Source organism: Pleuronectes platessa, chromosome 1, assembly GCF_947347685.1.
Source record: "Pleuronectes platessa chromosome 1, fPlePla1.1, whole genome shotgun sequence".
Classification (NCBI taxonomy): Eukaryota; Metazoa; Chordata; class Actinopteri; order Pleuronectiformes; family Pleuronectidae; genus Pleuronectes; species Pleuronectes platessa.
The window spans coordinates 6865751-6878523 of NC_070626.1; the positions used below are offsets into that span (position 1 = coordinate 6865751).

General features: G+C 41.6%; 1 protein-coding gene across 1 annotated transcript in view; it reads left to right on the top strand.

Annotated features, from left to right (window-relative positions):
* The first annotated feature begins 2497 nt into the window (after positions 1–2497).
* Positions 2498–12773, top strand: part of adamts18 (ADAM metallopeptidase with thrombospondin type 1 motif, 18) — a 56864-nt gene continuing 46588 nt past the window's right edge. The window contains exons 1-3 of the mRNA XM_053422736.1: positions 2498–2599; positions 2854–2935; positions 4252–4565. Coding sequence (XP_053278711.1) covers positions 2498–2599; positions 2854–2935; positions 4252–4565 — 498 coding nt within the window. The remainder of the gene's footprint in view (positions 2600–2853; positions 2936–4251; positions 4566–12773) is intronic.

Here is a 12773-nt window from a genome sequence, read left to right on the forward strand (position 1 = left end):
GCTGTCAGCAATGTTAGATTTGTAATATGAGTGAACCCTGGAAAGAGGTTGAATTCATACATACAGAGTATATTTTGTTCATATGTAACTTATGAAGACCACATTTGCTAAACCCAACTTAAAAACATCTTAAATTTTGTTTCTTCAATGATGCAGTTTGTATTTGTTCTATATCCCCCGCATATATGTTGTTGGCGTTATTCACATGCTTTGTTGTTTTCTATTTGTCCTTGCGTCTGGCACAATGTGAGGAGAACATAATGTTATTTGTACCCCGACGATATAACATTTTGCCGACAGTTCCACAGCTGCAGATGAAACAGTGCCTAAAATGATTCAAAGTACTTCAGGGACTCCTGCAAATGATCATGACATAGTGGAATAGTTAAATAATGAGCCTTAAGCAGTATTCAGGAAATTTGCAGCCTCTCTTCTTTGTGCATCTTAGCTGCCAGGTGTTTATGTGCAGCCCGCCCACAACAAATACAAAAGTCCAAAAAATAAAATGCCCTGAGAATGAAAACTTGTGGAGATTGAGGCCAATTTGTAGGACATTAGAAACAAGTGTTGTCATTTCAAATAGACTGACCAAATGTGTGCATGTGACAGCCTGACAAAGACTTGTTTTGAAAAGCCAACACATTGGTTTCAGAATTCAGTAAAGACCTTTGTTTTTATTCATGGTTTTGCAGTGTCCCTGATTCTTCTGTCTTTCACTTCTGATGATGTTTTTCACTGATCAGCCTCTAAACAGCCCTTCAGTTTTATAAGACTTTTATTACTACTGTGAAAACGTGCAGACCCGTTTACGCTAGTTCACTGATGCAGAGAGGGAGGAACAACCATGAGATCTGTAATATCAATTGTCTCATCAAAATATCACTAAAATAAAATCTGTTCATTTGTAAAAATGCATCTCACTAAATACTTAAATTGATTCCTTCCTAACTTTCTGTGCTTGTGCTGCAGGTTTCTGGAAATCTTGCATGAGCAGTTTTTTAATTGTAAGTGTAGAACTTCCGAAAAATCTTTACTGATTTGAATGAGGTCTGAAACGACAGCCACTTTGGTGTCAATCTTCTCATCCCTAATCATCGTCCTTTACACTTCATACAGAATATGAGGGTGGGAAAACAGTGTGTGATGGGATCATTAGGCTATGTGCACATGCGTTAGTGCTGTGGAATGTAAGCATCGCTGAGCTCCTGCTTCTTGTCTTCTGGTCCCAAACTCTGCATTTCTTGTTATGGCACCATCATCTGTTCAAGCAGTATATATTTTTACAAACTGAAATAGTTGGGGAAATTCTAGTACCTTTTTTTTTTTTTAAGTTTTACTTTAAGTCAAACTGAACATCTTTGTTGCATTTTTGAAGGAACCATTACAACTATATTCCTAAGCAAACAGCGTTAATATAAAATTCTACATTACAAATAAAATGCTTTAAGAAACAAAAAGTTTACCACATGTTTCTTTAGTTATACAATCTTAACTCAGACTTCTATTGAAACTGTCAAATTTAGTGGAGTGAAAAGTTTATAAAAACAAAAAATGGAAATTCTTGTGTAAAAATGCAGTAACTGTGATGTAAGTATATTTATCATCACTGCTCAACTTGTACATAAGCAAAGTGACAGAAAATGTAAATATTTTGTGTAAAAGATAGAAACTTTATTGATCCAAGGGGACGTTCAGGGCTCCAGGAGATTAAAACACACGTACAGGACAATAGATGCATTTAAGAATTATGGAGATAAAGTGAAAGTAAATAATGTTCAAATGGTTGGCAATAAACATCAGTGATATCTATAAGAAAATACTTAACTTAAGAGAGTTGTAAGTGCACATGTAAAATAATGTTTTAATTCTGTATTTGTATTATGTATTTTCCGTGCATATTTTATCCTATTACTATTTTAAGGCTAAAATATAGAAGTGTAGAGGTAACTTGCGTGATGTTTGCAATTTCTGTTCTTTTTCCCGTCACTTAAAACTCACAGAACCATTTTTACACGAGTGAAGTCACAGGTTTGCTGACGGAACTTTTTAAGAAAGAAATGTACGAGCGGCACGTGAAGGCAGCATCGGTCCCGCTGCTGCCAGAAGGAGAATCTCTTTTATCTGCGCGTGGTGAATGATGCTGCGCGCTGATTGGCTGCTGGACGCTGACTTGTGCTCCATCCTGCAAGCCGACCCTCACAGAGCCGGGGCCGGGTGCTCAGTCAGCTGCTCCCGGTCACCGACACCGCTGCCTGCCGCTGCTCCGCACACACACACACTCGCACACGCACACGTACACGCACACATACACACACACACTCATGAGTGCGCTCCGTGTCTGCGCGTACCACCGGCTGCTGCAACCTGCAGACTTCACCTGAACCAGCAGAGCAAGCAATGCGCGCACACGGCATCATGTGTTACCGCAGGTTGTTAGTACTGGTGCGCTCTTCCAGGAGGTAACGGGGGTGGAGGTGTCAGCGTGCATGTCATCATCATGGATTGCCTTTTTCTTCTGATGTGGACGTTACCCAGCCCGCTGGTCGGCTGCACCTCAGTCAGGCTCCTTTCCACCCTCCTGTCCTGGAATATCATCAAGGCATGTGGCATTTAATTATACATGCACACACTGTTACATCCAACACATGCAACTCTGGAGCGTTGGTTTGTGTAGCGCGTGATTTACAGCAAGCCGGTGCTTGTGGTGAAAAGTGAGACAGATGACTGTCATCCTAAATTAAACTCATGTTTCAACAGACGGGCTCCTTTTATCACTTTTATTTTGGCCTCCACTTCTCCCAGTGCTTGCAACCTGTTGCTACCTGTCCACTTATATGTTGTTTCCTCTTCCAGACGCTGCACGTTTACTGCTCACACACCTCCCACACCGTTACGGCCAGCTATTCTTCCAGCGACCGCCACGGATTAAATCATGGTGAGTGCTTGCCTTTTGACATGTGTGGATGTTTCTTCCAGCTGGCTCAGCTCCAGGGTTTGTAGAGAGAATGCGAACGACACCAGATAGAGGGCACTTGTTGATTCCGTTTAAAGGACCAGGGAGCGCAGACCGTCCTGAATATAGCAATTAGGAATAGTGCAGTGTCAAATGAGGTGACAGGTCTGAAGCTGGTGTGTTAAAAGTGTGATGGACCCTTGCAGAAGTTTTTTAAAACACGCTGACTCTGCTGCAGTGGCTATTGAGACAAGACCGGTGAGCGCAGGGATTCCCTCTTGGCTGCTTTGTCCTGCAGAAACCAAGGAAACAAGCTGAAGTGATTTACATACTTTGATTTGCTGAGGAAAATAGGGAGATGGACTTTTTCCTCTGGCTAAGCAGAAAGCATCTCGCCTCTCTCGCCAGCACACCAGAGAATGGTTATTGTACAGGAAGTCATATCTTTTGCCAAATTAACACAGAAAAGAGATGGGAAAGAAAACTCTAACGCTCACTGCTCTCCTGTACTGAAACATCGCAGTAATTGTAGCATTTTATTCGACTTGAACACCATGACAACTGCATGAAATCGGGACATTCTAACTTTACAACCTCAGGTTTTGAAGTGTTGACCCATATCTGCCATGCATGGAAGTATGATGTTGGCACAAACGCTTCTGTTAAAATCCATCTGTGATCCATATGACTGGCTGCACTCTGGATTACAATTGAGCAGAACATAGACAAAGGTTTTGTTCCCTACTGATAGTTCTTTAAGTAACAATTAAAGATGATGTATCCATCAGATTTTCTTCATCCATCTAAAATATCAACAGAAATATTCATGCAGCAAATGTTAGGAGTTTTTTTCATTTAAAAAGATAAGTCAGTAAATCAGTGCCAATTTTTTTTTATTAATATAAGAGTCTAAAGCACACAGGAGTGTTTAGAATTGAGGCTCCCACTAACTTTATTGTCAGACTGTATAGGGTTTAGTGGCATCTAGTGGTGAGGTTGCAGATGGCAACCAACTGATTCTAAGATGAAGAAAACCCAACAAATCTTACTTTCAGTTTATTATACACGAACAAAAACACATTTCGTCATACTATAAATCAATTATACAAATCTCACACTGGACCTTTAATATGGTGTGAATGTTACTCTCCACTTGCGATCTGTCCAGGGTGAACCCTTCCACTCGCTCGATGCTAGTTAGGATTAGTCCTATCAATTCCCATCACCATCATCTCGTATCAAGTATTTGTTCTTGGTCTTTCTTAATGTGATGTCCTTTCCATCCCTCTGCCTTTCAGACTACGTGTTTGTAACCCCTGTGGAGGTGGACTCTGAAGGGGGATACATGACGCATGATGTGACCAGGCAAGGGCATCGCAACAAGAGGTCACTCTCCTCTTCTCTGCATTACCGGCTCTCTGCCTTCGGGCACAATATGCACCTGGACCTGTATCCGTCCTCTGTGGTCGGCCCGGGCTTCACCGTGCAGACGCTCGGCTCAAACGGCATCGCCACGGTGATGGGGGATGAAGGCTTTCACAACTGCCTGTATCAGGGATTTATTCGTAACCTGACAGCCTCCTCGGCAGCCATATCAACGTGCAGTGGATTGGTGAGTGTCTGCCATTAACTTTGTGGATTTTTTGTCTGAAAATCTCGACAGTCATTGTATAATTGACTGTACGTGATTTGGTGGTTTCCAGATTGTTTGGAAAAGTGTTCCATCCCTAAGGTTGTTGAAACACCAGATCATTTTACCTCCAAACTACTTAGGACTCATTTAGTCTTAACGTTAGATATGTCCAAATATATACGAAGGGAGCCGTCGGTCCATATAATTGATACTGACTAAACAGAGCACTACCACAGGAACGTCAGGTGACAGTGTAGCCAATAATAGTGTATAAAGCTGTGGATGACTGTAGACGTTAGACACATAGAGGCTTTTGAGGCGTACATAGAGGCATGTATGTGAGCAGTGATGGTTACATCTTTTGCAATGGACATATCTATCTTTGTGCGTAATGACCCGTAACAGGAATGTTGTGTTTTCAGTTTCATAAAAGTTTATAGAATATTTTTTAACACTTGACACCTGCCTCAAGCTCCATGTCTTAATTTCCAAAAATGTTATGATCCATATGTTTTGATGTAACATGGTATGCCCAATTCATACCTAAATCCCGGGTAACATGACACCATTACCCATGAGAGTAATCATCAGTCCTGCACTTCTTTGAACATTGAGAGGAGTGAAAAGGGAGAATGTAATTACGAAAGGAGGAGGAGGAGAGAAATTCTTCAGAACAACTGTTTATTGACACACACAACTTATTGATCAGACAGGTCAATCACAGAAAGATCTGATTTACTGTGTACTTCCTTTACAGTCAACCTCGTGATGTAATATCTGTTTGAAATTACATTAGTTTCACTTTGGTTTTGGAAGCGCCATGGTTAACGCACTAGCAGGCTCACAAGACCATCTTTCACAACAGTACTAATTAAACAAGAGTCTACTAGTGCAGGACTGGTTGTGTTGCCTTGTGGAAACCTGCATTCATCACATTTTCCATGTCAATGCCTTTGTTAACACATCTATGCTAATTTTGCTCAGTGTTAACTCCGTTAACAGTTCACTGTTGAGTAGTTCAACAGTGAAAAATAGTGTGATAAAGAAACATTATCCGCAACCTCTTTGTGATTTGGGACAGAGCTGGTGTTAGGACCGGTTTAGCCTATTGGCCGAGTAGAACTTTACTTCATGATTTCCCTTACATAGCACTCCCTTCAAAAAACCCTAGCAGGAAAATTCGTAACATCTTTTTTACTGTTATCCTGAAGTGGGTTGCATCGTCAAGCTGTGATCTCAGAGATCTGCTTTCAGCCTGGAGCATTAAGCATTTCCCAGGAACAAAACTTAAGTTCCAATCCAATATTTCCGCAGACTGCGACAATAGCCAGTGCTGTCTGTAAATATTTCCTCAAGAAAACATTTAATCTTTCCAGGGAGACAGATAGACATCTGTGGATGCCTTGATACTGATATGGATTATAAAACCTGCTGCTGGAACAAGTAAAAAAAATATATTTAGACTTCTCCCCTAAGGTGTGCGTATAGGAAATGCTATGTAATGTAACACCAGCTTAGCTCAAAGGCAGAAAGCTGGGCCAATTGGATGGCTTTTTTTGTTGTTGCTAAAAAAGCTTAAAAAAAGGTTACCAGAACCTCTAAAGCAGACAAATGTATGCATGTATATGTATTATCATGTAAAATGGCAATTCAAAAATTAAAATTAAGCTGCTTTCAGACATGCACTGATGTCTTAAAACATTTTCCTGAAATTTTCTTCTGGGTTTGTATGTGACAACTCAAATGTCCAAGACAGTTTCCGGATCTTTTCCCGCCAGCTCCTAAATAAAATGTTGGGAAAGTACAGTGGACAGTTGAGTCCATGTGAAAATACAGTGGGAAAGTGCAGGGAAATTGAACTGAGGCTTCTTTTAAAGAAATTCTATCAGAGAGCTTTTGGCGATAAGAGCAAACAGGAAAAACGAATACACTGATCTCTCCACAACAGAATATATGTCATATCCTGCCTTCTGCATGCTCTACCCAGACCTGGCCCAATTATGGGAATGAAATCTCCTCCAACATTATTAAGTGAAAAGTCAGAGTTCATGTCTGAAAAAGGGCTTCAGCATTTTGCTTACAGGTTGGTGGTAAAAAGCTGTCCATACTAACCCTAGCTGGACATATTGAGTAGTTTATTTACTGTTTGTAATACATAGCATGTTATTTGTCTTACTTTTTCTATTAGCACAGGTCAGCTATTGTTTAACTCTGCCTTCAGTCTTTGCTCACCAAGCTACTGACTCTGTTAGCTTGATTAACTTCCTAATTCATGCTGACTTGACTTTACTCTGGAGCACATCACAGGATTCATGATGCTCACATCAGACCCAAGTCATGCTGTGATTGGGCTTTAAGTACAGTGGATATGTGTGAACTCTTCACATTCGAGATACAGTTATGTTTCCTTTTAGGACAAAGACTCTGTAATTACAAGATCATCTGTTTTCATGGCGGTTTATGAGCTGCCTGGTCCCATTCCCCATTCACACCAGCCTGGACCAGAAGGACACACTGCACTCCATAAAAGCCATACCTCCATTCATCATCCAGTCTTCATACGTCCTCTTACCTCCTCCTTCCCTTCTTGCCCTGCTCTTTTGTCCTCTGTTTGCCCTGTTTCTTCGTCTCCTCTTGTTCTCAGCAATTAACGCCAGGGTGAAGTTTGAGCTGCCTGGCTGGCACTGCTAATCTTCACATTGTCCCTTTCATTAGGCTAGCTCCCACCCACAATAAAACACCACTGACCCGTTCTCTTAAAAGCGCTGCGAGGACACAATGTGATTGGGTCGTGATCGCATTTGAATGGGCCTCGATGAGCGCTTTGATCTATTTTTTACTCCTCTCCTTTTGAGCTTTTGCTTAGTTTTTTATTCCTTCTTCCTTTCCCAAGTGGGACTCCAGGGCCATTGCTGGTTGGATGTTCACTCAGCCAGTTCAAATGGACTCATGTCTTTTTATATTTCTGGCAGATGAGCAACAGAAATGAAAGGTGAATGAAAAAAGTGCATCAAAAGTGAATTCTCTGACTTTCCCTCCTCTGCCTGTCTCTTTCTCTTAGTGCATCTCACTGTGTGTGCTGTTAGACTGCTGCAAGGCTTACAACAACGAAAGCAGTTAACCCCTGCTTTGCATCTGGCCCTCTGCCCAGAATATTTGAATTAAGTACAAATGAGAATGGAGCCATTCAAGACTGCTGGATGCAGTGATGAGCTCGAGGAAGAGATTAAGGTGGGATTATAAACAATGCTGAAGACGAAGAAGTCAGAACAAAAACACAAGGAAATCCAGGAAAACAAGAGAGGAAAGCAAAGGGGGTGAAATAATGAGCGAGAAGTGAGCGAGGCTGGGCTGGAAGGGCTTAGACAAACTGCTGCTCAAGATTAATGTGAATTCATTGTCTTGGGTGGAAGCTCCCAGGGAGGCTGAATGGTCTCTTTATGGAGAGTTGAAGAGATGGATTGAGTTTATGTCAAAGAGCTTTGGAGGAGAAATGGGGTGAGGTCAGGAAAGAAAGATTGCTCTGTCGTTCCTCACGTCATTGTCTCCTTTCAACAGAGACAAGGGAAGAAGAGAAAAGGGAAAAGCGAGTGTCTGAAATAGGGGTTTTGGTCTTGACCCTGCTTGTTAATAGCGCTGAGGTGTCAGCACCAGCTTCTGGGCCAAACCGAGACCTGCCTGTTTTAAACATTCACCCTGGCCTGGGCCAAGCAGATGGATGTGGGATTCAGCAGTTTAAATGAAGACAAGGCCAAGATGGTATTAAGAGCAGGGCCGGATGGATAGATGGCGATGAGGGATTTTCCACGGGAAATCCTCATTAATTGAACATGGTGTTATTTGCGGGCTTTTAATTACTCTCTCCGTGTCCTTGCAAAGCACTGCATTTCATGCTTTTGAGTGAAATGAAGTGGTCTGCTTGGCTTTTGCATGAGAGATGAAAGGATGTCGTTTCAGATGTAATGCTCTCTGATTTGTAAAAGGAGGGGAGGGCAGGGGGGCAGAGGAGGGGGCTGGTGCTCTTTACTTTCTTCTTTTGAGGGTTTCTCATCTGAGGTCGCCTCGCTGGTTGACCCCAATCCTCTCTGGGCTATGGGGGGTGGGTGCATGGGAAGGTGGTTGGAGGGGGTCTCAACCTGGACCCTCGCAGGCTCTTACCACTGCATATAGAGCAAGTTCAGAGCTGCTCTCCACTCTGGTGAATGCTGAGGAGAGGGGTGATTTACTGCTCCCCTCTGTCCTCCTAGCCCCTTCCCAGGATAGGATTCTTCCCCAGGGGTGATGAGGGCAGATTTGAGTCCTGCGCTGCCACTGTACTGGTTCCTTTGAGAAAAAAAGTTACACCCAAATAAGATTAATAATTTTCTTTGCTGATTCTCAATGAATGAAAACAAAGAAGTTATATAAATAATCAAACAATCAAATATATTATACGTAACATTGTCCAAAATGTTTTCAACAATGTTCAAACCTAGAGAAATCCTCATTAAGATAACAGGAGTTTTGAGTTTGGTCGCCTTTAAATAATATCTGCTTTACCCGTCTCCGCTATGTCCATATGTCTGATGACGTTTAGCGAATGAAAAACCCTGCTAGCCAGTTAGCACGTTAGCCAGTTAGTAATTTTTTCCGTCCACTGCTTTTATTGTCACACATAGTGGATCACTATTATTCAGTGCCGTTCGCTGAGTAACTTGAATAAACCTAAATACGTTGCCTCATCTGTGAAGGTGATTTGCACCTGAGTCTCATCTTGTGGATTTTCATCAGCAATGGTGGGGGAGACCACAACTCCCATGATCCCACACTGTTTCACATCGCCACCAAACTGAGGGTTTTGTCACTGCTTTAGTTGAGAGACCCTTAGCAACCAAAGTTACATATTTTATGTTTAATATTTAAATTGTGGAAATATCATTGGGTCCCAACAGTTTATTTTATTATTTTGTCTATGTAATGATAATCATTTGGCAACAAAATGTCAGACCAGAAGAAGAACATACATGCAATATAAAACAAAAAAACAAGTACAAAAAGACAAAAGAAGTAGGGGCGGAACTAGCAGGTATTTGATGAATCCCTCTTAATCAATTTTAAAATAAATCAAATAAATCTATCAGTTAACTTACAAATAATGTTAACCCATAAAACTACATAATTCTATATAGTTTAGAATGTGGGGAGTGCCTTATGATGCAATGCCTTTTGGGGAATCTAAAGAGTATAAATATTCTTGCTTTTATGTTCCTGCAGAAGTCAACATCTAAAGTTTGGATTGTTAATTTGTTGTCAGTTAACTTGGATTTATGGATAATGTTAGTGTTGATATATATCATATAGTTGATGACTTGGCAATCCTCATCATGACTTCTTTACTGACACATTTGAGAGGTGTATGCAACACACGTCAGGCTGGCTGTTTTAGGTTGTGGCAGAGCTGACCATGACCTCTGCTTTGACCTTTCCCAGGCCCCGTCAGGCCAGGTCAGAGACAGGTTGGGCTCTGTGGAAACTGAGCCCTCAGGTTCAGAGTAACCAATAGGTGCAAGTCAAAGGATCAGTTTTCCTCCACTGTAGCACTGTCCTTATGTTGCTCCACCGTGAGCTGTGTCATTTAATGACTTTTCAGTGTGTGGCGTCCAGTTGTGAGGAAAAGCTGAGGAGATAAGGTTTTTATATAAATTGAACTGAAAAGGAGCCAATGTCCTCAGTCAGAGCTGTGCGTGTCAGTGTCCGACAATTCCTGTAACTTTCCCGAAACCAACAATCCCACATTCAATGCACTCGGTTTGAACTTTTGTAGTTCTCCCTCTCCCTTTGTTACACAACCAAGTGCCTTTCTGAAGAGACTGTCTGAAAACTACACCATTATCTTTGAATCACATCTCGACCTTCTCTATGACAGCAGGCTTGTCAGATCAGATCATTGGGATTTTGGACTTCTTTGGATAACATGTTGTACAAATCCCTTGTTTGCTACTATAACTTAATTTGATGCATTTAAATCCACAACTCCTTTATAATGAATTAGCCGATTTTTCTTCCTCTAGTGACTAAAAGTGATGGCACAGGATCCTCATAATAGAGCTGAGCCGTATCTTTGGCTGTTTCTGCAGACAAACAGACAGAGAGACAACAAATAAAAGAGAAATCAATGTACAATTTTTCTTTAGCTTCTACAAATTTCCCAGACTTGCCATTTAGATTAAGACATTTTTTGCCCACAAACCACCGGTGCCTGTTTTTCTTCCCTACACTTTGTTTACATTTCTGAAGTAACATATCTTAAATCCTTATTAGTTTCTAATAATCTTAATGTTTTTAACCATGGTTTAGTTTTGGATAAGCCCAAGGCAAAACTTGGATGTGTGTTGGTAGTATTACAGTTTATAGCCTAAAGGGTGTTTGCACATCCACGTGTGAGAGAACGAACACTAAAGAAAGTGTCAATACACACCTCCTTTATTCTCTCCCCCAGCTCCCTTCATCTTGTCAGGCATCTCAGATCAAACCTGCCGTTTGATGGCTGTCGTTGACACGGTGCCGCATGTTGTGGCAGGCCCCAGTGACTGTCGTACGACAGGAGCTCAACCTACGACCTCTGTCTGTCTCCAGCCGGCACAAGGTTACATGTGGTGTGAAGAAAGCCTTTTCTCTTTTCCCGGACCCTTGTTATTGATGCTGGTTGTACTGGAGCCTCTGGAGGGCTTTATGGTTGAAGGACACATCTCAATGTGATTAGAATACAGGAGAGGTTGAGCCCCATTAATTCTTTAAGAAATGTGACATCCTCTAGCAAAATCCTTTCCGGTATCAAAGAACCGAAGTCTGTTTTGTTTTTTTACTTTTTGAAAGTTCAAATGTATTTCAGGAATAATAAAGTCAGTTCTATTCAAAAACTGCTGTAAAGGATATTGAACATGACGTTCAAATATCAGAAACATTTTCTGTACCTCTGTCAAATTAAACCATTTGGCTTAAAAGACATACATTTAAAAACTCACTAGCTCTGTTTCAATATTTAACATATGCAGATGTGATCCCATTAGACTCCTCATGAAGCTGAGACAGTATATTATTACTCATCCGTCGGGCTGGGAACAGAGACAGCACATGAGGTGTGAATGTTTGCCAGTGTGCTCCAAATCCCTTAGGTTTTTGCAGAGTAAAAAATGACACTTGAATGACCGATTACCAAGCACCACTCAGGCTATTTGTACCTGTCCGCTTTCTGTAAAGGCCAACAAATTGGACCGTCTTCCCACTACAATGTGCCTCTCTGGCTTGGCCATAATTCAGCGACTGGGCTGGGCCACAGAGGAGCTCAGAGCTTGGCACTACAAGAGGAGAGTGGCCCAGAGCAGTTCCCTGGTGGTCTAGACACTGACAGTGATGTAGTGCCCACCGTTAGATGCCAGCAGGAGAAGGGGGTCAGGTTCTCAGCATGGGTGTGAGATGTTGTGTGTGTGTGACAGAGAAAGGAAGAGAAAAAAATAGAAAGTACGTGCGTGTCTGTGTGTGTGTGTGTGTTTGCGTGCATCCTTTATAGTCTGTGCAAGGTCGTTCTCACACAAGACTAATGGATGGTGTTCAATTCTTCAAGTGGATGCTGCAACTTCTACAAACAGAGCCCATACATCAAATGTGCCCTACTATTGTCACCAGCACATTACATTCACTGATGCTGTGGGGAAACAGTCCAGGCTCACCAGTAAACTTGGCACGGTTGATAAAGAGTAATGAGCGGTCTAGTAGTTTTAGATTGTTTTGAGATTGTATGTATGTTTCAACATATCAGGCCCCATAGTAAGGGACACGTGATCTCAACTCCAGGTTCTGGGAAGGTACAATCTGTGATTAATGGTTTTGTCTGGTTTTGACCTGCTTTTTTTTAAGAGTGTCAGACTGTTGTCAAGGTGCGGATGTTTTTTCTCATGGTAGAGTGTAGAATTAGTTTTAGGGCTTTTCACTTTTACTGGATACTCTACCTTTAGTTCTGTAGTAAATAAGTCACCACCTGGACAATCTGCCAAGGGTATATCTAATTATTGTTTCAGTGGGACAAATCATTTTGTAATTGTACTTAAAGGGAGGATTGGGAAAAGTCAATCGCATGTATGGTCTCTCAGAAAAAAAGTCAGACAAAGTTGTGTGCTCTTCTGTCTCAAAAGGCAAGTTGTAGTGGAG